Here is a 26793-nt window from a genome sequence, read left to right as displayed (position 1 = left end):
ATATATTTTGCAATTAACATACACAACAGAAGTATAACAAGTTAAATAAGATTTTTTTAAAGACAAATTAAGCGCATTTATAATCTCTGGTTTAATATTCCTATATATTTTATGATGCTGATGATGGGGGTTGTGTTGGTGGCGATGATGGATTTTGTATTGGTTGAAAAAACTGTAAAAAAAATATGGGTAAAGTTTTAACCAGCACGAGGGTGATTATGTGTCCAACCAATTATTTTGGGTAGTATTAAATACCCACTGAATGCGGGAAGCGTATTGCCTTCCAGTATAACTATAAGGTTGAAAAATAAGCAGCAATTACTTTAGAATGGGCAAAATTTTAATCACACTGGATCAATAAAAAATGCCCCCAAAGAAATGCCCAATGTTGGTTGGACACATAATGATAATTACCCTCATGGAGCATTTTTTGCCCAATATTTTTTTTAGAGTGAATTTGGGGCGGTTCGTGAAAACAATGTAATTTTGCAATAATGAGCTTCGATCATACACGCCCTCTCGAGTTTAGAACAGTATAACATATTTGACAACCGACGTAAACAACGAACAGTTCAGTTTGACTTGTCACGGAGAAAAAAGTGCCTAAAATTTCCGAATGAACTATATTTTGATAAGCTTTGTAGAGTAACCAACAGTAAGTTGTTGAGGTATCACTATCAGTTGATAAATTGCATCTCAATAGTTTGTTGCGTTATTGTGTAGAATGTGATCCCGAGACCGTGTCTGTGATTGAGAATGCGGCATTCCTGTTTGGTCCCATCTGTTATGATTTATGTAGTGTTTGCCGAAGTTAGTGGGTGATTTCAAAATTCAAGCCAGGTGTTGGCCTTGGTGTTGGTGTACCTCAAGTGATGTTCGTGCAGGCTCCACTTCACTTCACTACTGCTATACTACGCTACACCTTCCGGAACATCAAGGTCCAAAATTCGCTCTGATATTCTGAGTGGCAAAAAATGCATACCGTATTGTAAAATTAAAAATAGGGCCTACAGTGTCAGTAGTACAGGCTACCACCGAAACTAGCCAGTTAAATTTTCATTAAGATTTATAAGATTAACTCATTAAGAAGCTTAATTTCTTATTTTTCATCCCAATTTCACTCCATATCCATCCTCCAGTTAGCCTCGAAATTGGTGATTTAGAGCCAACATCGAGTTCCTCACACGTATAAATAATTCGCTGCCGATTTAAAAACAATGCGCGTGCGATGTTTTGAAATCGGCAGGGAATTATTTTTTACGTCTGTACGTCGAACTCGATGTTGGCTCTAAGACTAAATCACCAATTTTGAGGCTAACCGGAGGATGGATATTCAGTGAAATTAGGATGAAAAGTAAGAAATTAAACTTCTTATTCTGTTTAAGCTAGTTTCGGTGTAGCCTGTAGGCTGTAGGATTTTTACAATAAATATGCATTTTTTCCCACCTTTGCCACTTGGAGTATCAGACCGAGTTTTGGACCTTGATGTTCGGGTAGGTGTAGCGGTTGAGAAGTGGAGTGGAGCCTGCACAAACATCACTTGAGGGTTGTGTTGGTGTTGAAATTTGGATTGCTTCCCCTAGCTCCAAAACTTATTCAGAGTTTGTAAAACCGATCCAGGACATCTCAACAACGAGTGACTTTTCGGGACCATCTTCATTTTACGTTTGGTGTTTAATCGTGTAAAAATTGACCTAAGTAGGGCAAGTCCAAGAAAAGGTCACCCTAGGCCTAGAAGGCAAAATTTCATCTTTAATTTAAGAAGTTATCTTTGGTGGGGTAAGAAAGCCCAAATGTTGAATTTTAAAATTTCATAAAGAAAAATTTGATAATATACATATTTATGCTAATTTGGGGCACCTAATTTGCATAATTGGTAAAATGGGCGTTACGTATGGGACAATTATAAAAACTCATAGAAAATCAAAACAAAACTTGTAAGATTTAGTCATAGGTGGGACATGGACCCCATAACAATGGGGAAAAAAGTGGTGTCATCTAATTAAATATGCAAATTAGGTCTTGTCCAAGGATGGAATGTCCCATACGTAACATTTTGAGGATGTTTTTTTAAGTTATTTCTCATAATACAATACTTGTATTGTTGTATCTCTGGGAAGTTCTAATTCATTAAGTAGGAAATTGTTATATATACCACAAAAAGTTTCAAAAATAAAGATTACTTTTTAATTAAAACTTAATTTAAAAATTGTTACGTATGGGACAATATGTTACGTATGGGACATTTACACACAATGTCAATGGGGAGATTTGTGTACAAAGTGAATGGAGAAAAACCAATTTCAAGAGTGCTCTAAAAAGTGATTATTTAACTTTTCTTTAGTGTTTAAAGACTAATTTGTTATGAATACTGATTGATGAAAACAATCAAAAGTGAAAAAACTGTGAAAATGGAACAATATGAAAAAAATAAAAAACAATAGAAATACATGAAACCATGAAAAACAAGAAAAAAAATTGTTGAAATGGCTAATTTTCTTTTCAGTCATATCAAATATGTCTCAATAGAACATTTTAAAAGAAAAAAACTCTTGTTATTTCCATATTTTTTATTATTTGGATTTTTGAAATTATGGGGAAAATTATGTACGTTCTCTATGAGGACAAAATGTCATGTCATTAATTTGTTTAATTAGAGTCTGTAATTAGAGGGTTTGGGCTTATGACATGAAACTTGCCATAGATATACTAGAGTGTAGTGACTTCTATCACACTAAGTTACAAGCTGTCAAATGAAATACTTTCAGAGAATTCTCAACTTGAAAAAAAGGTTATAAAAATTGTCTTTTTTCTGCGTCCCATACGTAACGGCACATCTTTTCTCTCTAAAAAGTCAAGGTCAAGGCCATATGACACAATTTTTTGCATGATTATTCTTCTCCTAGATGTCTACCATCATGAGGGTATTCAATTTAATCAAAGTCATTTAACACTATTTTTCAGGTCATTAAAGCCTCTGAAATGTCCCATACGTAACGCGCGCAAATTCTTGGACTTGCCCAGTAACACACCAACATCAAAACAAAGGTCAACACCATAGGCCTACTTGAAATCACCCAATGTATGTTCAAACTTCATGAATTTTTAATAAAAAGTCAATTCAACTGGTGAAGGGGGGGGGGCGGACGACAACCTGAAATTGAATGAAAGTAAAGTTACATGCAAACATGAATTTCTTTTAAATTACACAAATCGTTTCAGTTAAAATCGGTTCTACTTCTGATATTCCCAAGACATACTTAGAAAAATTAAATGTATGAATTTCATGAGAAAATCTATACTTGATTTTTGACGTCATATGTGAGCAGCTTCCCCAAATATCGCGTAGCAAATGCAAAGAGTCTACATAATGAAATCCTTGCGAAATACTTGGACATTTAATGCCCAGGCAAACTGAAATAAGATGCTTTATTTCAAAATATATTAAACTTGTAATGATTTTCTGAATATCAATTTGCAAAATTAGATAACTAATAAAGTGCACTCGGAATATCATGCATGATTCTGAATCCTTTAGCTTAGTTTAGAGGAAGCTGTAATTTGATTGTTTTTTTGTTTTTTTTGTCTTTCAGGAATGCAATGCAAGAAGATGAGAGGAGTCGGATGTCACTGTCAGACATGCAGTCTGAGGCTAAGGCAACTACTGCTGGAAGAGGGAAAGGGAAAAATGGAGATATCAAGAAGCTAGTTAGATCTGAAGTCAAAAGGATTATGGAGGTGAGTGGTTGGTAATGAAGACATTGACAATGACATTGCCTCCAGAACCACCTATGGTTTTTCTGGGGATTGTCTGTCCGTCTTTTTTCTTGTGATAACAAGAACCATTGATTTGACGTATCAATTTCAAACATGGTCGAAGTATATGTACATGTATAGTGACATTGATTTGATCATTTTTATTGAATATATATAATTTTGGTATGGGGGGGGTGTTGTTGAGGTCAAAGGTCATGCATAAAAATACCTCTTTCTCTTGGTAATTGAAGAATGTTTTGAGGGATGATCTTGCTAATGTGAGTGAGGATGATTTATTCATGTTATGTGTAGAATAACCCACCCAGATTTCTTTGAGGCATACAGAGACTAAATAACTTTCATTAAATATCTACACACTCCCTTCTGCTATTTATCTTATTTTGAAAGTTAATTTGAACATAATTTATACATTTGTGATATATGTAAGGAATTCTATGCTTTTTCTTTTGCAGGTGGTGTCAGGAAAGAAAGTTGGGTGGAATGCGTATCAGTTGACCCTTCTTTATTCTTTCAAATTTATTTACAGTAATTTTTATCATTGTTCATACCCAAGTTTTTGATAATACGCTATCCAGAATCAGAACAGAGGGAGTGAATGCTCTTTAATACCAATCCACTTTGAGTAATTTAATGGCCATTAACCATGCCTACAATATATAGGGTGAGGGTTAGTTGATGTTACTTTAAAAACTTGATTTGAATAGTTTTTACTGTAGTGAAACATTTGATAAAACACTAATGTCTGGTCCAATTCTGTGATGGTATAATCCTACATGTACATCTTTGTTTATTCCCTTCAAAGGCACAACACCAATCCATGATGAGTATGCTCGACACAGCAGGAACATTAATACTGAACAATCTAGAGCAAACGACTGATGGACAGCATCATGCTTGCACAAATGGTTCCATGTCCTCAAACGGAAATGAGGGCCATCAGAACAAAACTGATCAAGATTTACCAGACCAGGCTGAACAACAATCAATAGCAGGCCCTTCATATGTAACAGAAACAAAGAAAAGTCACAGTGTTGGAGAGGATAGTTCTAGAGACAAAGGTTCACGCACTCCTGATGGTGAAGTTCAGGTTGAAACTTTCGCTGATTCTGCTGCCCAGGCGAGTAAAGGAACTAATGGAGTTCCTCCTTTGAAGCTTGAGGACCTGGCTAGCTCTAGAGAACCCAGTTACCATCACAAAGGAAGACCTCCAATGTCTGCAAGAAGCATTCCAGGAATGATGACAGGATTTCCACTTCTAACCATTCCAAAAGACGATGGTAGGGGTGAGCAGGGTGCTGTGGGCATGGTAGGGGGGAGTGAGTATGACTTGATACCCACCAGGGAACGGGACAGTGCGAGAGGTCCCAGTCATGACAGAAAGGACATAGTTCTTTTGAAAGTGTTACCAGAAAGGACAGTTGCTTCCTCACCACCAAGGAGGGGTCGAGTCGAACCCCCTCAGTACAAGCAATCTTTTACTTTTGATAATCGTACACCGCGTGGCCCACCGAACTATGCCCTTCAAGGAATACCGCAGAAGGTGATTAGTGGGATGCCTCTGCTGAGGATACCCCCAGAAACAGATTACAAATTTCCTGTCCCTCAACATTCCAATGTCCCCTACTCACAAATGAATCAGCCTAAGATGATGCACCAAGGTGACCAGACACATGCTCCTCCATACGCGATTGGTCATCATGGCCCACCTGGGCATACTCCACGTGAAGCATGGGGGAATCGACCGGCAGAAGGGGCATATTCAGTGTACCCTCTACAAGGGAAGATTGATATCCCACTTTTGAGAATTGACAGTGCCAAACCTACCATGGCTGCACCACAGTCGATGCAACATGCTCCTGTGCGAAGTCAAGTGCCATCAAAACCTTCCCAAACAGAAAGAACTAGAATCAACCTCCCGCTCCTGCATCTTAAAAACCCCGAGCCGCAACATCTACTGCAAGCGAACTTTAAAAGGCCTCTCCAGCCAAAGCTTCCAATTGTTTCTCCAGAGGAGATCCTTGCTTACCAACAGGAGAAAAGGAGGCAAGAGCTGGCAAGGGAGGAGGAATTTAGGAAGCAAAATGGGGGACAAATGCAACTCTTGCATCTGGAGCCAGAACAAACTACAGATGTGCTTGCCACAACCTCTAGGTAACATTCAATATCTATTCTTCCATTCATAATTGTAGCGTATGATAAGTTTACATGAGAATGCCCTTTTGTTGATATAAATTGGGCAATTTGTCTCACCATAACAAATATGAAAATGTTGATGAGTTTAAATTTTAGTCATGTACAAAGTTAATGCATAGTATTCTTGTGGCCTTTATGGGGTGACAGTTGTAAAGTTATTCATCAAGTTAAAATGACTTTAATCCTGTTGTGGAAAGTTGTCCCAAAATTAGATTTTGTTATGAAATGAGAAAAAAAAATTGAGGAGTAAACAGTGTATTTCAATAAATCATTGTCTTAAATCATGAATGTTAAAAAGAAGAGTGTAGTCTAATTTTTTCAACCAGAGATAAAACTGGGTTTCATTAAATGGGAATACCATCCACTGTTATTAATCAAATTGTTTGTTAAAACCTTTTTAATGATCACAGACAGAGAAGAAGAGAGAGATTGGAAAGCAAAGAAAATGATTCCAGGATGGACCTCGAACCAGGACAAAAGAATGCAAAAATCAGGAAATCAAATACCCAACCCAAACACTTCCAGAAAGGCAGGAAGTCTTCAAAGGTTAATGATATGATTTTGAAGGAAGTTTCGTCTGATGAGGAGGAGGTGATGGAGAGGGTGCCTCCCATACCATCTCCGAGAGGAAGGGTTGTTATGGTGATACCAAAAGAAGATGAGACGGAGCCCTCCAGGCAGAAAGAGGCAGAAGAGAAGGTTATGCAAGTGGGATCAAACAACAAGGTTTGTAAACCCTCTCCATTCTTAAAGAAAGTCTTAATGCATTCATGTACTGAATATGTTTCTATTGACTACCAAGAAGCAATGATATACATGCAGATTCTGATGGATTAACTGAAAGCTGTTTCACCTAACAATGTTATTGTTATTTAAGTTTTGTAAATTTTTTGGTGGTAAGTTATTCCATACTACAATTAATTTCTAAAATTTTCTTCCATTTTTTTTTCCTAGATGGAGACTGATGTCAAGGAAAGACCTAAACTGACCACACATGATGTAGAGACCCAAGTATCTGCTGTAGGAGCTGGCTATGCCATAAAACCAGGTAGGGTTTCATTCCTCAAGGATATCCCATGTCTCCAATATTATTCATGTAAAGACAAATATATATATATGTACAAAATGTAGTTTATATGTAGCAGATATATTTGCCATATATATGGTACAACATGGCACTTACAAGGACTTCATAGAGTCAACAACATTTAGAATTTCGGACTCTGCACAGGTGCCCCTCCAAAAAATATGAAACTGTTACCAAAATCTGGGTTACTCTTGGGCAACACAACCTATGGTACATGCAGACCTGCCAACCAGTACGTTTTAGACGTTTTTTTTTTGTTTTTTTTTCAAAATCGTAATTTATTGAGAAAAATCATCTCTATATGTCTCTATTTTTATAAAACGTACACAAATATGGTTATTAGATCAATGTAATTTCAGGTAACTTGTTTTTTTTTCAATCATTTTGTAAAAACCAGGGTGAGATATACCGTAAGTAACGGTGTATTAACCGCACCTTTTTCTCGGCGGGATATAAGCAAAAGTCGGGGGTGCGGTTTATCCACGGTGACGGGTCTGAGCCCGCCCGTGTAACCCCTCCCGAACATGTAAGAAGTCTGCCAGTTCACAACACATCGAGTGGCCGGGCGTAGCCGCCCAGGGCAATGTCGTTTAGAGGGGTATGAGCCGCGGGTAATGGGAAGCGATTATTACGATCTTAATCAAATAGTGTCCATAACAAATGCACCCACCTTCATGACACTAATTTCGACTTTATTCTCAATTCAAAGCAGTGAAGTTCCCTGGCTAAGTTCAAAGAGACGCCAAGCATTCTCGGTAATAATTTGTCACAGCTGAGCAAGAGCGCGAGCCGAGAGCTAGCTTGCGTTGTATTGTGGTTTTAGTGCGACTTAAGCTGTCGCTATTCATTTTAACCCCTCAATGTCCCGTTTCGCGCCAGCTTATTTTTTTCTTTCCTGTTTGCTTTTCATAAGATACCATGTACACCGTGCACTACCACTACTGATGGAGAGATCAGTGTGCACCACGTATGAGAGAGACGGCACGAAGCCGCAAAACAAGCGGGAAAAATGCAAATTTCTTTGTTTCTTGAACCTTCCTGTAATCCTGTATCCAAAATTTATGCTAAGCCATCGAATGCTAGACAAATTCTGAAAGTGATTGTGAGGTTGTGATGCAAGAAATGTGAAAGACACAGTTCTCAATTTGATAAGATGTACTGGTAGTGGTACCGTATCGAAGTTTGCAATGCACTACATGTACAAGAACGGCAGTGCTGTGTGTGTGCATGTACACTGTGACTGAGTGTGTAAGTGGCCAATATTGTCGGGACCTTTCTTTCTTGCTAACATTTGTAGATGAATTGATCAAGAACAGCAGATTTCCGCATACCGGTAATCTCTTTGAATACTTTGAAATCTTTAACTTAGTTTTTGTTTCTTCGTACCTCAAATATGCATGTAAATGTGAGAAGGATTTTTTTTTTTTTTTTTTTTTTTTAGTCCAAAGTTGGGGGTGCGGTTAATACACGGGTGCGGTTAATACACCGTTACTTACGGTACACAAGTTTCAATGGTTTTTTTTTTCATCTGCAAGAGCAGTGCGCATTTTAGCTTGCATGCAGCTTGAGCGCAGTGATGGGCGAGTGCGCCAAGCATTTTATTATGAAATACACTTTTTGGGGAAAAATACAAAATATTTATCTCACACGGTAAAAATACTGATTTTTTTTGTCAAAATACTGATTTTGGGGGATAAGAATACTGAAAATGTAAAATACAACTTGGCAGCTCTGTACATGTAGTTTATGCATATGGTTCTCTCTTAATCAGCATACATTCTCAAATGAAATTGGGTACCCACTATGTTCTTTAATAGTTCCATAGATTATTCCAGAGTGTCCAAAGTGTTTTCAGACAATAATACATGTACATATATATATATATATTTTTTTTTTTTGGGGGGGGGGCTCTGGAGATGCTTCCCCAAAGAATTTTACTCTGAACAGACATTTTAGATGTTTGGGTTTGGTCTATAGAGCTTGCCACATGCTCTCTCTATACCACAAGATGTTTACTCCATCGTTACAGGGCTGAGTATTATAGATACATATATCATATGTGAGATGTTAGATATCGGCCTGTTTAAAAAATAAATTGGAATATCTTTGTTCGTCTTTTTAGGAACGTATGATGAAGCACTTAGTGACCCTGATGCCCGCCCTCTATTGCCAACCTCTGCCCAGATCCACTACGAGACTGTCATGAAGCTTCAACAACCCCCTCCTGTGGTCACAACAAGAGAGGCTGAGACACAGGTGAAGGATGTGAGGGAAACAGGCACATCGACGGAAGGCAGAGAAAGCTTGGATATCATACAGGAAAGACTTGCCAGAAGGAGGACTGATCGATCACAAGAAGGTACTTCATATAGGATCTGTGTCTTGAGACTTTTTTTTAATTAAAAAAATGCAATCAACTTGTAACATTATTCTACACATTCTTGTTGATGTTATGCATGCAGCAATTCTTAGCTTTGTATCTTTCATGATAACCCATGCAATAATAGGTTTTTCTTGACCAGTTATCATGAGAAGATTGTCATCAGCGATATACATGTACATGTATATTACTACTGTAATTTCCAGATTTTGTTTTAGACATTTTTTGGCACTCACTACAAAGGAAGAATATGACTCTTAGATACTTTGTCTTCATCTCAAATAACTCCTTTTTATACATGTGTATGAAGGACATTTCAGGCAAAGTTGTGGTTCGTGGTTATTGACCTACTTATTGATGATTGCTTCAATTTGGAATTGCATGTGCCCCATGAATTTGTGAAAATAGTGATCCTATGTTGCTTCAATTAATGATAATTCTGAGCAAGCCTGATTGATACTGAGTTGTTGGAAAAAGATTGTGTAGTACATCATACAAGGAAACTCAATACTGTTGCTAATATACATGTATAACGTGGTGACAATTTTTAATGTACTATTGCTTTAACATAGCTAAGCCCACCATTGAAGAAGTAGAAGAACAATACACCCAAGTTGCGACAGGTCTTAACAAAGCTGGTAACATCATTGCACCGGATATCTTCTTTGGACTAAGATTCAGATCAGGAGAAGAGCAGACATCCAGTGCAACAGGACCTGATGTAAGGAATTTAGTCCTATTAATTAAAAAAAATATAACCATTATAAACTTTCATTTCAACAAGTGCAGGGAAAATATTTGTGTACTCTATTTAAGCAGGTAGTCAGTTCCATAAGGTACGTGCAACCTTTGTTCTATGGAACTACCTTTATTATTTGTCTCTATTTTCTAGTTCATAGTTGTAATGATCTTAGATCATCATGGTTTGAGCAGTTTGGGATGTAAGTATGAATGGAGGTCAGGCGTACTAATTGATGGATTATTTTATTTGGAAATGCGCAGATGCAAGCTGTTTCTATGCTTTAGTCAGTGTATAACTGAATTTACTATCTGTACATTCTGTAACTTTAATCAAATAGACTTGTTTATGATTCTTTTCTAGTCTTAAATGTATGCCTCTGCTGGAGGAATAATGTTTTCGGGTTGTCCTTTTGTCTTTCTGTCCCATTCTCATTAATAATAATAATATGCAACATTAATATAGCACTTAATACAAGTGTTTCTAAGCGCTGCATATTATTACCTCGGCTACCGTGAATGGACGCTCGAGCGCTCAAGGAATTCCTTCCTACCGGGTACCCATTTACTGCACCTGGGTGGAGAATGGCAAATGTAGATGAACTCCTTGCCAACGGATGCTAGCGCTGTGGTGGGCTTTGAACCCCAGACCTTGTGGTTTAAAGTCCAGAGACTTATCCACTGAGCCACAGCACCTCTTATTCTTGCAATAACTGAAGAACTGTTTTACAGACAAATTTCAAATGCTGGCCACATATGCGAACATAAAAGGAGTGATGCTAATGATAATAATAGCTAGTTTTTTTTATAGTGCTTTTCCCTTAACGACTCAAAGCGCTTTACAGCATATTATTACCCCAGTCATTGGATCATTTCAATCCCGCACGAAAAATGCACAATTTCAACTCCCTGGGGAGCATTCCTTGCATTCGTCGCAGCCTCATAATGGCGCTGGCGAAGTCAATTCAAACATACAATAACTCTTGCATCCTACCGGGTACCAATTTAGCACCTGGGTCGAGAGTGGCAAAGTGTGGATTAACGCCTTGCCAAAGGATGCTGGATGACCCTCTGTTTACAAGGCGAGAGTCGGAACCACTACACCACGGCTCTTCCACCGAGTAGATTTTTGGTCAAGAGCTCAAATGTAATATAGAAATGTATATAAAGTCATTCATGTTTTGATTCACAATGCTCCAGTATGTTGCTTGATAAAATAGAAAACATTATTTCTCCTTCTATTTGTAGACCGGTCAACCAGGCTCATCGGGGCGAGATTTCATTCATGTTGCTGATATTAATGCTGATGATGTATTCAGAGATATACCTCAACATCCGGACTCCAAGGATTTCAAAGGGAGACGGAGAAGAGGTGAGATAAAAAGGGAGTTATAGTTGTTGTAATGGTGGTGATGATTGTGGTGGTGGTGGAGATGATGATGGTGATGGTAATGATGATGACATTGAAGATGAATGTTGATGGTGAGAGATGAGGAAGATGATACTGAAAGATGGGTGAGAGATTAAGATTTTGACGATGATGGTGATGAATACGATTGTGAGTATAATGGTAAAAAAAACGATTAGGAATATGATTTTAAATCACGATGATATAGATTTGGTGATGATTATGAAACCAATGACAAAGAAGATGATACAGATAATGTCTTCAGTTTCTAACATGCGCACTTCCAATACACTCTTTGCCACCATTGGTTCCACCCATCTCACAGAGGATGACGACTACCAATACCCTGAGAAAGATGGCTCAACCAGAAGATCATCCGGAGAGAAAGGATCCAAGAGAAGGAGAGAAGACGATGGCACGGAGGAGGAGGATCAGGCGACCATAGCAGAGCTCCACTATAATTCCCTTTTCCACCGGGATGCGGTCCCTGCTGATGGGCTAGCTCTCCTGGAGGATGATGGGGATGGGATGGATGGGGCAGAGAGGAGGAAGAGGATTGGTGATGAAGTGACGAGGAAGCTGCTGGAGGCAAAGCTAGATAAAGCAGAGTGAGTGGAAATACCAGGATATTAAAAATCTGTTTGAAATGAAATTGTTTGAAGTTCCCCCTGAATCATAGCTACAAGTCATCCACAATCCACCATTTCTTTGAAAAAAAAATCTTGGATCAAATAAATTAACATGGATTATTATGAAAATATGAATGATGGGGAAAAAATTATAATAATGATGGGAAAAATAATAAAGTTAAAAACGATATTGCAGCTTATTTTCACACCTGTTAAATATGAGCTTGAAGGGTCTGATAAAAGTGTGAAACAGTTTATTCTCATTTAAAGATTCGAGGATATTACAATTTAAAAGATGGGTTGGGTCAATTTGAGTGCCTGCATCAAATTTATGGCATTTCAGGACGGACGGCTGAAAAGGGAGAGGGGGGTTCAAAAGCCTAGATAAAAAAGGGTTTGGTTTCGATGCAACTATTTCTTGTGATATTTTTAATGCTAGTGCATATGAAGACTGACATTTTGCCATGGAATTTTTAGCTATGGTATAAACTTAACAGAACTTGAATTCTCACATGTTTGTTTCTCTTAATAGGTCCCTTTATGAAATTACCTTCATTCTGCTTTTAATACTAATTTTGAGGACCCTGTTTTCCTTTCCCTTACTCTAGGAGAGGAATGAAGCTTGCCTCAGAGATCAGTTCTTCTCGCAACCAATCTAAGAATCGTATCCAGAATCAGTTAGCCAACATGAATGAGCGATTGGGAGCTATTGATGAGGTTTCTCAGTCCATGCAGAGAGATTTCAACAACACCAAACTGGTAAGGTTTCTCTTCTGTTTTCACATTAAAGATATACGGCAGAGTTGCCAATTCGTGTTAAACTGTTGCTGTTCCCTATTTGACAAATATGGTTTATACATCACAGTACATTTTTATTTGATCATGAATTTTAACAGAAAAAAAGGGGGGAATAAATGATTTTCAAAGCTTGGCAAAAAATAGTTGCCTTAAAGGTCAAGTCTACACCTACCATTAGATTATTATTAATTAGTGGAAAAAGAATCAAACAAGAAAAACAGTGATTATTTTATCAAAATTGGATGTACATGTGTAAAATAAGAAAGTTATAACATTTTCAATTTTCCCTTAATTAAAAAATAAATAGAAATAGAAATAAATATTACAGTAAAGAATGAATAAATGAATGAATAAATAAATGAATGAATAAATGAATGGATGGATAGATGAATGAATGAATGAAAAGAAGACAAGACAAAACCCCAACAGATGTCTTTGAATTGAGAAAATCACATGTATATGACACAAAATGACTACATGTATTTCATGCTTCTGCAAATCTCCGAAATAGATGTAAGAAGTTACCCTAAATGTAGTCACGTGACCTTCTGTGTACTGCATTTGATATGCCTCTCGGTCATAATAGTTTGTAATCGATGATCAGAGTGCTTGGAAACGGTAAATGTTTACATTTGTTTACCAGTTTATAGACCTCTTATATGCTTGTAAATCGGCCATAAAGTAAATATACAATGTCATTTGCAAGGTCATCTACATGTACATGTAGGTGCTATTACCTGAAATGTCAACAGTGTGGATTTGCTAATTATGTACTTGAAAGAAATTTTATTTTTACCATTGTGATTGTCATAAAAATGAAAGCTTACAGGGTGTGGCATCTCTTGCTTGTTCAAAGTGTTTTAAAGTATGTATGTACCAGGCCTTTTTAATTATATGCACCTCAAAAGCACTGTCTATAGATACAGGTGCAACATTACAGGCAATACTCTTCGGGGAATACACATCTTGTTTTGTATTTCATCCTAATTTCTAATAATGAATTACTAGAATTAGTAATAGTCTTATAATATCTGCATGCAGTTTTGAAATGCTATTGATCATTGTAATTTCCTTGAGATATTTGCATGATTCAGTAGAAATACCATGCACCAAGGAGATGAGTTTTCTGGAAGTCTTTGACATGAGATATGAGTTGTGACATCAAATATGAGATTTGTCATCTGATACGAGACATAGCTATTTTGGAAGAATTCATCATTGAGGTTATGCCTCATCATGTGTATGCTCTGTAATGGACATATTGGACTTGACTTTGTGCCTTGATATCAGGATTCAAAGGCGCTAAGCGTCTTTTACAGCAACCTTCCCGGATCCCCCATTGGTTTGTGTGTGTTGAATGTGTCAATGTGAGGATTGGTGATGGAAAGACGCTTGCGGGATTCCTCTGGGAAAGACCTGGCTCTGCTTATGGGGAGTTGCAAGAAAATATTTGCAATCAATTCAGTTTCACTTCTGTTCCTAATTTACGATTGATGCTTATATTGTAACTACACCAAAATTGATTTTGACATTTTGTTGCAAGAAGCAAGCCAGCAATCAAGTGCAAATTTGCAATCAATCACCAGACTTATGATTGATTTTGGGACCTAAAATTGACTTGCAATTCGGTGGATTCACAATACAGTGCGCCATCTATCGGTTGCCGAAATTCGCAATGCCTCATAGGAAAAAGTCGACATCTGTTGCACGCGTTAGTACTAAAGTGCATGCATGCATGCGATTATTCAGTGCTGGCCGACGTGGCTCAACTGGATATGCTGTTTGCTACGGTCCAGGAGGTGGGAGAGAAATTTTGCCTAATATTTCTTTGAAATTTAGACTGTTTTTGATGGATTCTTACCGTATGGTTTTCATTCTTTAAGCATCACAGTCACATTCAAATACACAAGCACTTTGCGCTGTGCCTGCACGCGATGTAGACCCTGGAGTTACAAGTTTGGCCTGTTCGCTGCACCCGATAGATGGCGCACCATTTTGTGAATCCACCAAATTGATGGTAAGTTTCTTGTAACACCCCATAAGATGCCTAAAGTGAAAGCAGTTATACAATTGTCTTTTGTCATGAAATTTTTCATTTTTAACATATTTTTCCCTTACATTTTCTCTTCAGCTGCTTCATACTGTTGAAAACCTGTCTGAAGCCATGGCCCAGCAACTGGGCGACGCAAGACCAAGACCTGACTACTCCCTTAAAGACTACAAACAACCCAAGACTGTTGTGGAAAGCCCGAAGACACCTCCACTGTCAACGGATGATCTACCCATTGATGTGGATGCTGAGAAGGAAGAGGAGAGAAAGAAGGATGAAGAGACGAAGGAAGATGAGAAGAAGGATGTCAAGTTTGAAGTGGAGAAACTGGAGGAAGATGGAGAGGTGGATGAAGAGGAAGATGATCATGGAGACATTGAAAGGTAATGATGATGATATTGATGATGATGATGATGTAATGATAATATTGATGATGATGATGGTTATGGTGATGATGATAATGATAATGATGATGATGATGATGGTGATGATGATAATGATAATGATGGTGATGATGATGATGAAGATGATGATGACGATGGTTATGGTGAAGATGATGATGATGACAATGATGATGATGATGGTGATGATGAGGAGGAGGAGGAGGATGAGAATGATGAGGGTGAGGAAGAGGAGGAGGATAAGAATGATGATGATGGGATAAGGATGATGATGATAATTAGGATCATGGTGATCATAATGATAGTAATAAAAAATACTACTATTCTACTACTTCTGCTTCTTCTACTTGGGTAGTTGGGAATTTCAAACCGACTTCGGGATTGACATAAATTTCTGTGACCAGTTTGGGGAATGGATGTGCAGTGATGTAAACAGGCACACTTACGGAACAGGTCCATTCGCGAAGCTAACCGACCTTATTTCTTGTCAAGATTGCAACCGGACTCGGGCCGGCCCTGGGCCATTGATTTTTGTCTCGCCTGCATAGCAGAGCGAGACTATAACTTCAAAAGTATAACTTAAAAAGTATATGGACCTAGTTCATAAAACTTAGACATAAGGGTAATAGTGTATCACTGAATATCTTGCCTGAGTTTCACGTCACATGATTAAGGTCACTTACATGTAGAGTCAACAAACTTTAGCCATGTTGGGGTTATTTGAGGGATTGTCATCATAACTTTAGAAGTTTATGGATCTAGTTCATGAAACTTGTACTTAAGAGCAACCATGTATTCCTGAATATCATGCCTGAGTTTCAGGTCACATGACCAAGGTCAAAGGTCACTTAGGGTCAATGAACTTTGGCCATATTGGGGGTATTTGAGGAATTGTCATCATAACTTTGAAATTTTATGGATCTAGTTCATGAAACTTGGACATAAGAGCAATCAAGTATCCTTGAACATCCTATGCTAGATTCAGGTCACATGATCAAGGTCAAAGGTCATTTAGGGTCAGCAAACTTTGGTTAGGGGTATTTGTGGAATTGTCATCATAACTTTAAAAGTCTATGGATTTAGTTCATGAAACTTGGATAAAAGAGCAGCAATGTATCCCTGAATACCCTGTGTGTTTTTCAGGAACATGGCCAAGATCAAAGGTCATTTAAAGGTCATTGAACTCTGGCCGTGTTGGGAGTATGTGTTGAATTGGCATTATAACCTAGGAAGTTTATGGTACTTGCTCATGAAACATCGACATAAGGGTAATCAAGTATGAATGATTGTTTTGCACATGTTTTAGGTCACATGATCATGGTCAAAGGTCATTCTGGGTCAATCGACATAATATTTTATTATCATATTAGTGTTTTCTTCTGTGAATAATTATTCATAAGCTGTTTTTCAAAGGAAGCACTGCTGCTATATCGAATTGCGTAATGCAGGCGAGACTGCCAGAGGCGTTCCATTTGTCAGATGTAACATTGGTTATAGTGTGTTATGAATTCTGTATATCATCTAGTTTGAGTGGCGTGTGTCTCTTTTCAGGACGTTGGTGACGGAGGGGAACCTGACCCTCGGAATCTCAGGCATCAGTGGGGTCAGTGACATCATCGCTGAGGTCATCGCCGGGGACGACGTGGACGCTGATGAGTTTGGACTCACCGAGCAGCAGAAGAGAGCTGCCAAGAAGCGTGTTCAGACTCGGTAAGCGATAAAGGGACTGTAGCAAAGTCAGAGTGAAGTCTTTTCCCACAGGAATCATGCAAGCATCTTTTCATTGTTAATCCTCATTCATCATATCCAAACTATTTGGAATATAGGGGGAAAGATGCCAGGTGACTTCATAGCGGATTTCATCCTATAAGAACCTGGGCAGACTTCAGACGTGATCAAGTGTTTGTTGTGTGTAGGCTACGTGTTAATTGTGTTTTTGAAAATGAGTAAGGCTTGCATGGCATCATTTCACTTCCTATGCAATAAAAAAATGAGGGATTGAAATATAAAGATGATATCAGTATGTAGTGATCACTCCTCATGTAATTTTTTCCTTCTTCTGGGTTTAATTAAAAAAATGAAATTAAATGATAAGACAATATTGACTATAAACAGCATTTGTGAAAATATTTCACCATCCATGCTTTTCACTGAATTTTTTTCTAGGCATGACAGCTTCACCGAAGAAGACTTGGTTGACATCCCCCTCACCAGTCTGACGGACAGACAGCTCCGACAGATCTTCTCCCCTCGGTCGGCCTCTTCCCCCGAGGAGAGGACCAAGCCCTGGCCCTTCGCTGCCAAGCCTGAGGGGCGCTCTGCTGAGGAGAGACAGAAGATCAAGGAATGGATGGAGAGAAGGAGAGTTCAGCAGATAGAGGATTATAAGAAGAAGAGGGGAGAGAAGAGTGAGAGGGAGCATAGGCCGTTCAGACCCAAAGGGGACTCCTTGAAGCAGGTGAGCGTGGTTAATCCAGGATTGACTGGTAGGAGGTGGGCAGGAGAAAGTTGCATGGGGCCTCTGGGTGATTTTTGCCCCCCGAAATGCTACCAAAGTGCCAGAGAAATCAACTAAAAAGAGCACTCGAAAATCCCATATGCTGCAATGTTGAAGCTTATCCAGTTTGTCAGATATAGGCATAAAGTTTTGAAAAGTACCCCTCAAAAAGAAAAAATCTCAGAGGGTGGGGCCATCAAGGGGTCCATTTTAATTCGGAAATTCTGTGAGAAGCATTAAAGAGAAGGTCCTCAATGTTTAGGGAAGAACTATTGAGAGCATAAATGTTTCCCATAAACATTTACTTAAAGTGAAATTGCATTATCTTTTACAGTGAGTGTAGCAGGTGTATCAAACTTTTTGTGCACTTACAAATTTGCCTTCATCCAAATCTGTACTTCTTTTTTCGTGTATTTGTGTTTCTGTTGTTCAATGAATTTTTTTTTTTTCATTGGGATTTGATTTCTCTTGTTGGATCATAAAAAGTACATTTGCCAATAAGAAATAATATCGTTGACATGTATTTTCCTATTTAGATTCCAACATCAACTATAGAAATCAAAAGGGCAGAGGTCGAGAAGAAGACAAAGAGGCAGTAAGTTTTATATTTTCAAATCAAGCTTCATTTCTTATTGCTATAGTCTTTAATTGCTAAATTTACATATGATTAAAGCAAGAAAAAAATGTAAGCCCACATTTCACACCATGATTTTGCAGAAAAGGTAAAGGCATGAAGGAATACACTAATACTATGTGGATCTCGTAAAAAATCAAAGTCAGACCAAATCTTAGTGTGTTACATTCTATATACTTGTGTACATGTATGCCTTTAAATTTTCTGCTTAACAAATTGTTTGACTTTGGCTCTGTGATTATTTATGATATTGCAGCGTGTATTTCAATAGCCAGAAGTAATTTTTTTATAAGCTCATCTTTATTGAATTTAAGAATTGTATGTATCAGGAGAAAAATGTACTTTCTTATTTGCAAATTAAAGAGACAAATCGTGATTTCCACAGTGTTTTGTAAAGATGAAGACTGGTCATTTATTTCATTTCTCTTTGGACAGAATCAAGTCTCATGATCACCATGAGGACAGAATAGCTCAGGCTAAGGACCTGATGGCAGAGATTTTTGAGGACACACCAAATCTTCCTCTCAGACCCTTGATAGAACCGCCGTGTAAAGACCGCTCTGACAAGCTGAGAAAGCAGGCGACATCAGTGCGAGGTACAGCTACTCCAACAGCCAGACAGCCGTCATCCAGAGCAGCCGCAACTCCACAACCGTCTACGAGAACTGTCGCAACACCACAACCCAGGGCTGGTGCTGACTCCAGAATGTCAGGCACTCGGGTTCTTGGCGATAGAAGCAATGTGGCGAAGAACGATGGACGAGGTCAGCAAGGTGGAAGAACACTGCCCAAAGGAACCTACATGTTTATTGACAGTGAGGCCTATCAAGGTCCTGCTCGGGAAAGAAACAGACATGATGATTATGACCACCACCAAGAGAGAGATCAGACCGAGAATAGGCAACATGAGCATCCTGCGTTCAGGGGAAGCACCGACAGGAGACCTCCTCGAAGATCTTTCCAGGCTAGCATGGAGCGCTCTGTCCAGTTTGCGGATCCCAGGCGATCAAGCGATGAAGACCTGCAGCTGGTTCTAGCAGAAATGTCCGACTTGGTCACACCACGTAGCGAGGACAGTGACCATGCAAGCAGCCATCACGAACTTGAGTCTGCGGCTGGGACGTACTACAAACCCAAGTCGTTCACCGAGGTTGTACGGGTGCAAAGACCGGAGGTGACAAGGAAGAGGGAAGGGACTCCCAGGAAACCAAAGACCTATACTGATATGCTGCAGGAGATGAAAGCTGAAGTAAGCTCTAGCAGAGCTCCATCGTCTGTCAAGTCAAAACAACGGCTCTATGGTATATAATTAGTGGTCCACATCGTACTTCAAATCATGTTTATGCAAAAAAAAAAAAAATATGCAGTTATACTCCATAATTAACTTTAGTCAATATGTCTGTTCAACTTTCCACACTCTCTTTCTCTCTATCTCTCTCTGTTAATTTCCAGTGAAAATATGAAATGGTTAATTTTTCATTGGCTAGTTGTTTTGTTGCCTACAATAGTTATTTCAGTTACAAAGCAGTGTATCACTGGTGTACTAGTGGGGAATTTTAGGGGGCTCCAACCACCCCCCCCCCCCCCTCCCCGAAAAGAGAGGGGAAAATGTTATATTGGGTAAAATCAATGTATCAGATTTCACAATTTGATAATTTTTTCAAATTTCCTGAAATTTTTTTCTTGCCAATTAAACCCTTCGTTCACTCCCAATTAAGAAAAAAAAAATTAATAAATGATGAAGTAATTGGTTATTGGCTCATTCGTTTTGCTCACTTGCAAATTGAGAATAAAAGCACCTTATTATATATTGTTGTTGATTTAGGTACAACAAGATTGCCAGGATGGAATAAGAACAGAAAGCAGTACACAAAGACACCCAAGACATACACAGAGAGGCTGGCAGAGATGAGAGGCGCCCAAGGCACAGGGGGTCAGGCAACCAGATTGGTCCAGAGGCCCAAACCGAAACCACGTCAACAGGAGAGACCAGGCACAGGTATATTAAAGCATCCATGAAATCATTCTTAAGAACCAACAATAATCTTTAGTGTTAGAATGTCAGATGATTTGATTTACCTCCTTTATTTTGTAACCTTCGCCAGCAGGACGTATTTGAGGCAACCTTCCACAAGTCAAGTAAATTCCTCTGTTGGTGCTTCTTTTCCAGACCAAGATATGCAATCATTTTATTTTATTTACATCTTACCAAGTTTAACAGATTGAACAGATTCCATTGGTATATCCCAGTATTATTGCTAAGTGTGTCATTCATTGTTAGGAAGCAACCTTTATAATTTTAGTGCAGTACATCAACATGAATAATGTTATCTGGTTCACTGGAGCCCTATTTTGTGAATATTTTTTTCAGTTGCAAAGCTACTACCAACTGTTATAAGCTACTAAATTGGTGCTTTTGGATTGGCTGAGGGTAAAATTTGATAGAATTCTAGCACTTTGAACAAGTTTATGAAAAAGGGGGCCATGGTCATTGTATTAGTGATTGAGGATTAACAGGAACATATTCATGGAATATCTCCTACATCTTTTTTCTGTTTTCTGCTCATTGTTCAGCTACCATGACGATTGGACCCAATAGACGTCAGCAGGTCGAGAGACGAGGAATCACTCCTGAACCAGGACCAAGATCTTCTACTCCGTACACAGCCATGTTGGCACAACTCAGCAACTCAGGAACTCTCAGGGGCAGAGGTATGTGATACTCTGAAGCCCTTCTAAATTGTATATCAGCGGTTCATGATTTCGATATATGTATTCTATTTTCCTTATTGTATGGTTTAAATAATTAAAAGTACTTTGGAAAAGGAAGGTGTGTGTTTTTATTTTGACATATCCACCCATATGTATATATTTCAATTACCGAGGAACCCCTATTATATATTTGAAACCATTGTTTGTGCTTTGAATAGATCATAAAATGTATTTAGTGTTATGATGTTTACTTCTGATAAATACTGCCCTCTTTTAATTGTTTATATTTCTGTAATTTAATTTATATTCTTATTGAACTGAACAATCTACTCTGGATAAAGATTTGTAATAAATGAATAGATAAAATATGTGTATATAATGAGTTTCTTGGTATCACATCACGGTTTGGCCCACTTTTTAATGACTGCTACACAAAATGTCTTTTAGTGTACAGAACATAATTGGAAGCTTTTTTTCTTACGATCAGAAATGGTAATCAAATGTAGAAGATGAATTATTCCCCGAGTCATCACATCCATTTAAAAATTTAGAATACCACTTTTATTCTTGTCCATTTTTTTCCTTACAGAGCCCGTAGTGAGTCCTCGTATCAATCCTGGTATGAAGGCTAAACCCAGAGCTCATGAACCTGTGCCTTATGTAGATAGACTCAAACAGAGCGCAGCTGAAGCTTCACCGACGACTAAACACAAGTCTGTGTATGGTGAGTATACTCATGTGGCTAAACTCTGCTGTCGAATATTGGGGAAAATAATTATGTACCTATTTATTTATTATGACCGTCAAGGATAATGTTATTTTACAAAGAACGATCGAAGTGAAAAGTTTCTGAATAGGATTCCTGCTATTAAAACCATATGTATTCATGGCACAAATTGTTGTTGGATAATATACTTCTCTGTTTTGAAAAGAGTCTGAGAAAATCTGAAATGTATATTTCAAAGTTATCTTCAATAACTTTCAGTTAATTTGTTCTTCACTCCGTAAAGTGGGATTCTTTGTTATTGACTCTTTGCATGCCATGGACATAATCCCACCTGTGCCACTTTAATTTTAGGGTGCAACTGAATTTTTGTTTTTTACATGTGCTAACTCAAATCATAACATTTGATTGGGTAATTGTATTAAAAGAAAAGTTTTGTGTGTACACTGTGCAATGCGATGCACACATCACTATTGTGTATGTGCGTACATGTATATACAATTGACTTAGCACACTCTGTGTATTTTGTGAATAAAATGTGACTTGGCAATCCGCTGTATGTTACTCTAGTCAAACCAAACGGGCACAGAGTTAACATGGATCAAAACCGAGGAAACCATCAATTCTTCTTTTACTGTTACCCTTAAATATTTTCTATATACTTTAAATCATTTACCATATTTTTCTATTACAGGTACAAGACCAGTACCAACAGGAACCTATTACACCCGTAAAGCAGCACCCCTCCGAAGCCCCTCCCCGAGACACCAGCCATATGAGATGGGTACGCGACAAGCAGGAAGGGGGGAGGAAGAGATGTCTGATGTGAGCGCGCTCAGTCCATGGAGTGTCTCGGATGACGTGAGGAGATTGTTGGAGGAAGATGATGACTTTGATGAAGTGATTGTTTTCATTTTTTCTTATTAACAAAAATAATTTCGGGAATTTTTATGTATATGTGAATGGGTTGATGTGTCTTTTGTAAGCCATTAGCATTTTCATTTAAATAATGATGATTATATTAATATGCAACATTTACGCTTAAACAATGTTTCTAAGCACTGCATACTATTACCACAGCTTTTAACGATTTAAAACATTTAATATGTATGTCCATCCCCCTATGTGGGACCTTATTGAAGTTATTTGTCTCTTCTCCAGTTATTACATGGAAATTTATTTGCTCCGAAATGATCGTGACTTAGGTAGTTTATGAAGTAAGAATGAAAAAAAGGGGGGATGTATTTAGTAGACACGCATTGCCCATAGACACCATGGTAGTGGTGGTTTGGTAGCACTTTTTATAGAAAGTCTACACCTATGTTCTGATAATTCTTTCTGAACAGATTGATTTTGATTTATTATATTTTGTCAGGGTCTACCCACGATTACCGAGCCCCAGTACGAGATGAGTGACCTAGGTGAGCAGGACTATGATGGAGATTACGCTGCCTCCGTTGATGTCCGTGAACTGGAAGAGATCGCATCGATTGGAAGCGGTAGCATCATGAGCAACATTGACTGGGATGCTATTGATGAGATGATACAAACCGTCAAGTGAACAATACCAACCATTACAGACCCCAGTACAAGATGAGCGATGTCGGTGACAAGGGCTCTGATGCCGCTTCCATTGATGTCCATGAACTGGAAGAGATCGCATCAGCTGGCAGTAGCATCATGAGCAATAATGACTGGGATGCTATTGATGAGATGTTTCAAGCTGTCAAGTGAACAGTGGTAATTCAGTGCATCTGTGATCCTGTGTACACCGGAAACTGGAAAAATGCAAGCGGACACTCCTCAAGTTCCATACTGCCTTTTTTTTTCTCATGCATCAATGAGTCCTTTCTTTTACTCATAAGTTATGAAAAGGCAAGAGATAATTCACAGTGTTTATATGAGCCCTGTTGCAATTGAGAATGTTCCAGCAATGCATTTTATCACACCAACTCGTAATTTCCCAAATTTTCTCAAACATAGCATCACAGCTCCCAACGTATGTATGATATTGCAGCAAATTTCTCATGTATATTTTGTCGCATAAGCCCCATGTATACTAAAATAAATATCACAGTTGCAGTGATATTTCTTCCACGACTAAAGTCACAGATGAGTTTAAAATATTTTTTTCGATCAAAATTTGTTCACGAATTGCTGGTGGAACAAATTGAAATTGAATGTGAACCAGGCATGTGCATGATCGATTGATGCCGCTTCCGAGGTATGGGCTCACGACCAATTGCCAATTGCCTCTTCGATCAAACCTTTTTTTTCATCTGTGTATCTACATCTCATACTCCATCAAACATGACCTTGTAAGGTTGAGCTCTGTATTTTCTTTAACAATATTCAAAAGAATCAAATGTGAAGTAAGGTCTTCCCAATCGATCTGAGTGTGAGTTTGTTTGGCCTCCTTGGAAAGCAATAGACTTCAGAGAGCTACTCAGTGGACAAACTTGACCTCATCGTCTGTCTGAATGAGACTCCACTGCCTTTTCCCTAGCTCTTTTTAGCAGTTTCAGTTCTACTTGTGCTTGACAACCCAATAGTATTTGCTAGTTTAGGTATCACAAAGGTGTCGGTGAACTGATTATCACTAGTCATGCCTGCAAAGCCTTCTCATTCACCTCCAACCTTGCTGTTTTTCTGTGCATTCTCCAGCCTCACTTATGTGCTGGAGGCCCGTACCACCCTGTGGATGCCCTCCAGTGAAAACACCGTATTCACTGGACTGGAGGTGATGTAAGCCTATCTTTCAGGTCCCTAAATGCTTGTTCTTGCTTTTAACCTCAGTGCCACCGAGGAAGGACTGGCCGACCTGCAACCTTCCTTCTGAAAGTAAGGCCAACATGGTTACTCTCAAGGACACCTCTCTTAGCCACTTTGAATAGCCATCTTATAGCCTAAATCAATGAATGCAAGTGAAAAATGTTGCTTGCCTTGACTGACTGATGCATCACTTACCTTTCGTTTTACCAATTTTATCAAAACTTGAAAAAATGGAATCCATACCAGTTAATGTGTTAAAAAATACATACATTAATTAAAAATGTATCTTCTTTCTTTATTTTTTATTGATGATAAAAAAAATCAATATATGAATCAAACAAAAATGACCCCCCCCCCCAAAAAAAAAAAAAAAAACCAGCATTACCAACATAATACATTTCCCCTATACATGTACAGGTACTATTCATTCAAGTAAACTCGTATCTTGTTGGTCAGGCTTCCTGCACTCAAACAGGCTGAACGATGGAAGAGGATTAACGTCTGGGTGTACACAGTTAAAACTGAGAATTCACAGCACACCTTAGCATGTATAGGAAATCTGCTTGTGTGATCTACCAGATCTACTTCTGATGACATCAATCCTTCTACCATCATCTGGTGTGCTCTTTAATTCATAACTCTGTAACTCTCTATAAATGCTTGAACCTGATGACCCTTCCACGGGATGAGTGAACATGGTGCGATGAGTCTCAGCGAGCTGTGCCACCATATCTTCCAAAGCTATGAAATGTTTGTCAAATTCAGCATTATCAGTTTTTGACAATTATTATCAGGGCTCTCTGTGGTATGTGCTCTTCTTCATGCAATTCAATCGGGTTGCTTAACAAAATCTTGTGAGCATCAGAATGTTCATGGCTGCAAAATTCTTGGATCGCCTTTTCCATTTTTAGAAGCCTTTTGAGACAAAAGCATTTCCTCTGTATTTCGCCATTGCCATTAGATTTTCCTTTGATGCTTTACAACAGTTGTAGCACAAAATTTCCTCAACATTTGTCTCAAAATGTAAGTCGAATGGATTTTCTATTCACAATGTCATGTCTGAGAGCTGTGGCCAAACAATGAATACTGTGACTTTGTAACTGATCAGCCATTGCTTCAAGTTGGCAATTGCCTCCTGGTTGGTTATACCCATAGGGTCGTAAAATATCAGCTAGTCTGTTTTTGTGTGTTTTAGCAATGAGAAGAGTTCCCTTTAGATTTTCTCGCTAAGACGTTCCATAGGTCTGATGTTTTCCTTGCCTCTTTCCATTTCATTTTGTCACATTGGTTATATCCTCAACAGGAAACCACATACATTTCTTCTTTGTCTTGGATATGTGGTGAAACACACTTTGTATCTGTGGTATTTTCTGTTATGCTTCAGAATAACTCCTGAGAGCACTCGATATCTTCTAGGCTTGTGATGTTTGCAGTGCCCCATGTTCCCAAGGATTTCTGTCCGCCTTTTTGAAGCTACATGTAGATCGCTGCAAAAAAATTTGTTTGATCATCTGCTTGGCAATATGATGACTAGCTAGCAACTGCTATTGTGTTCATCATATTCTTTTCTGGAATTGCTTTAGCATTCATCGTCTTCTTTACCAGAATTGCTTTACCATTTGTCAACTTTTTTTATTTCCTGGAGATTAAGCATTTGTCTTCTTTTCCGCAATTTTTTTTTTGGTATGGTTAAATTTTTTTTTTATTTCATGATCAGCATAATAACAAGCAAATGAAAACTAAGTTAGATCTATGCCTTGGCTTGTTGAGGATGATAAATTACCATTAATGTGAATTCTACATGTACAAGCATAAACTTTAATATTTTTTCACAAAAAATAACAGACGTTAGCCTAGATTAGATTTAGTTATATGTAGGTCTATAATGTTAAGAGTAAAGGAATTTACATGGTCACTTTCTGCTTCTGCCAATTAATTTGGCCCAATGCCACTTTGGACCAAATTTTACCTCGACATCCTGCCCGATTTCTGC

The 26793-nt window shown here is 38.2% G+C and overlaps 1 protein-coding gene across 2 annotated transcripts; it reads left to right on the top strand.

The window, feature by feature from the left end:
* The first annotated feature begins 533 nt into the window (after window positions 1-533).
* LOC129271865 (uncharacterized) lies at window positions 534-25149 on the top strand. 2 transcript variants are annotated; one of them, XM_064106872.1, is made up of 20 exons: window positions 534-655; window positions 3594-3738; window positions 4580-5928; window positions 6381-6696; window positions 6925-7018; window positions 9180-9416; window positions 10010-10158; window positions 11424-11547; window positions 11909-12191; window positions 12821-12971; window positions 15142-15443; window positions 17013-17171; window positions 17628-17919; window positions 18495-18553; window positions 19028-19893; window positions 20418-20591; window positions 21167-21304; window positions 21894-22028; window positions 22723-22928; window positions 23404-25149. In XM_064106872.1, exons 2-20 carry the CDS (start codon window positions 3601-3603, stop codon window positions 23587-23589), a joined length of 5358 nt encoding a protein of 1785 aa, XP_063962942.1. In that variant the 5' UTR covers window positions 534-655; window positions 3594-3600; the 3' UTR covers window positions 23590-25149. The 2 variants fall into 2 exon arrangements, with proteins under 2 accessions (XP_063962942.1, XP_063962943.1); XM_064106873.1 differs by having other exon boundaries at window positions 590-668.
* The last annotated feature ends 1644 nt before the right edge of the window (window positions 25150-26793 follow it).

Source organism: Lytechinus pictus, chromosome 11, assembly GCF_037042905.1.
Source record: "Lytechinus pictus isolate F3 Inbred chromosome 11, Lp3.0, whole genome shotgun sequence".
NCBI lineage: Eukaryota > Metazoa > Echinodermata > Echinoidea > Temnopleuroida > Toxopneustidae > Lytechinus > Lytechinus pictus.
The sequence above is the reverse complement of the archived record's forward strand: the minus strand, read 5'-3'. Positions and strand labels throughout refer to the sequence as shown.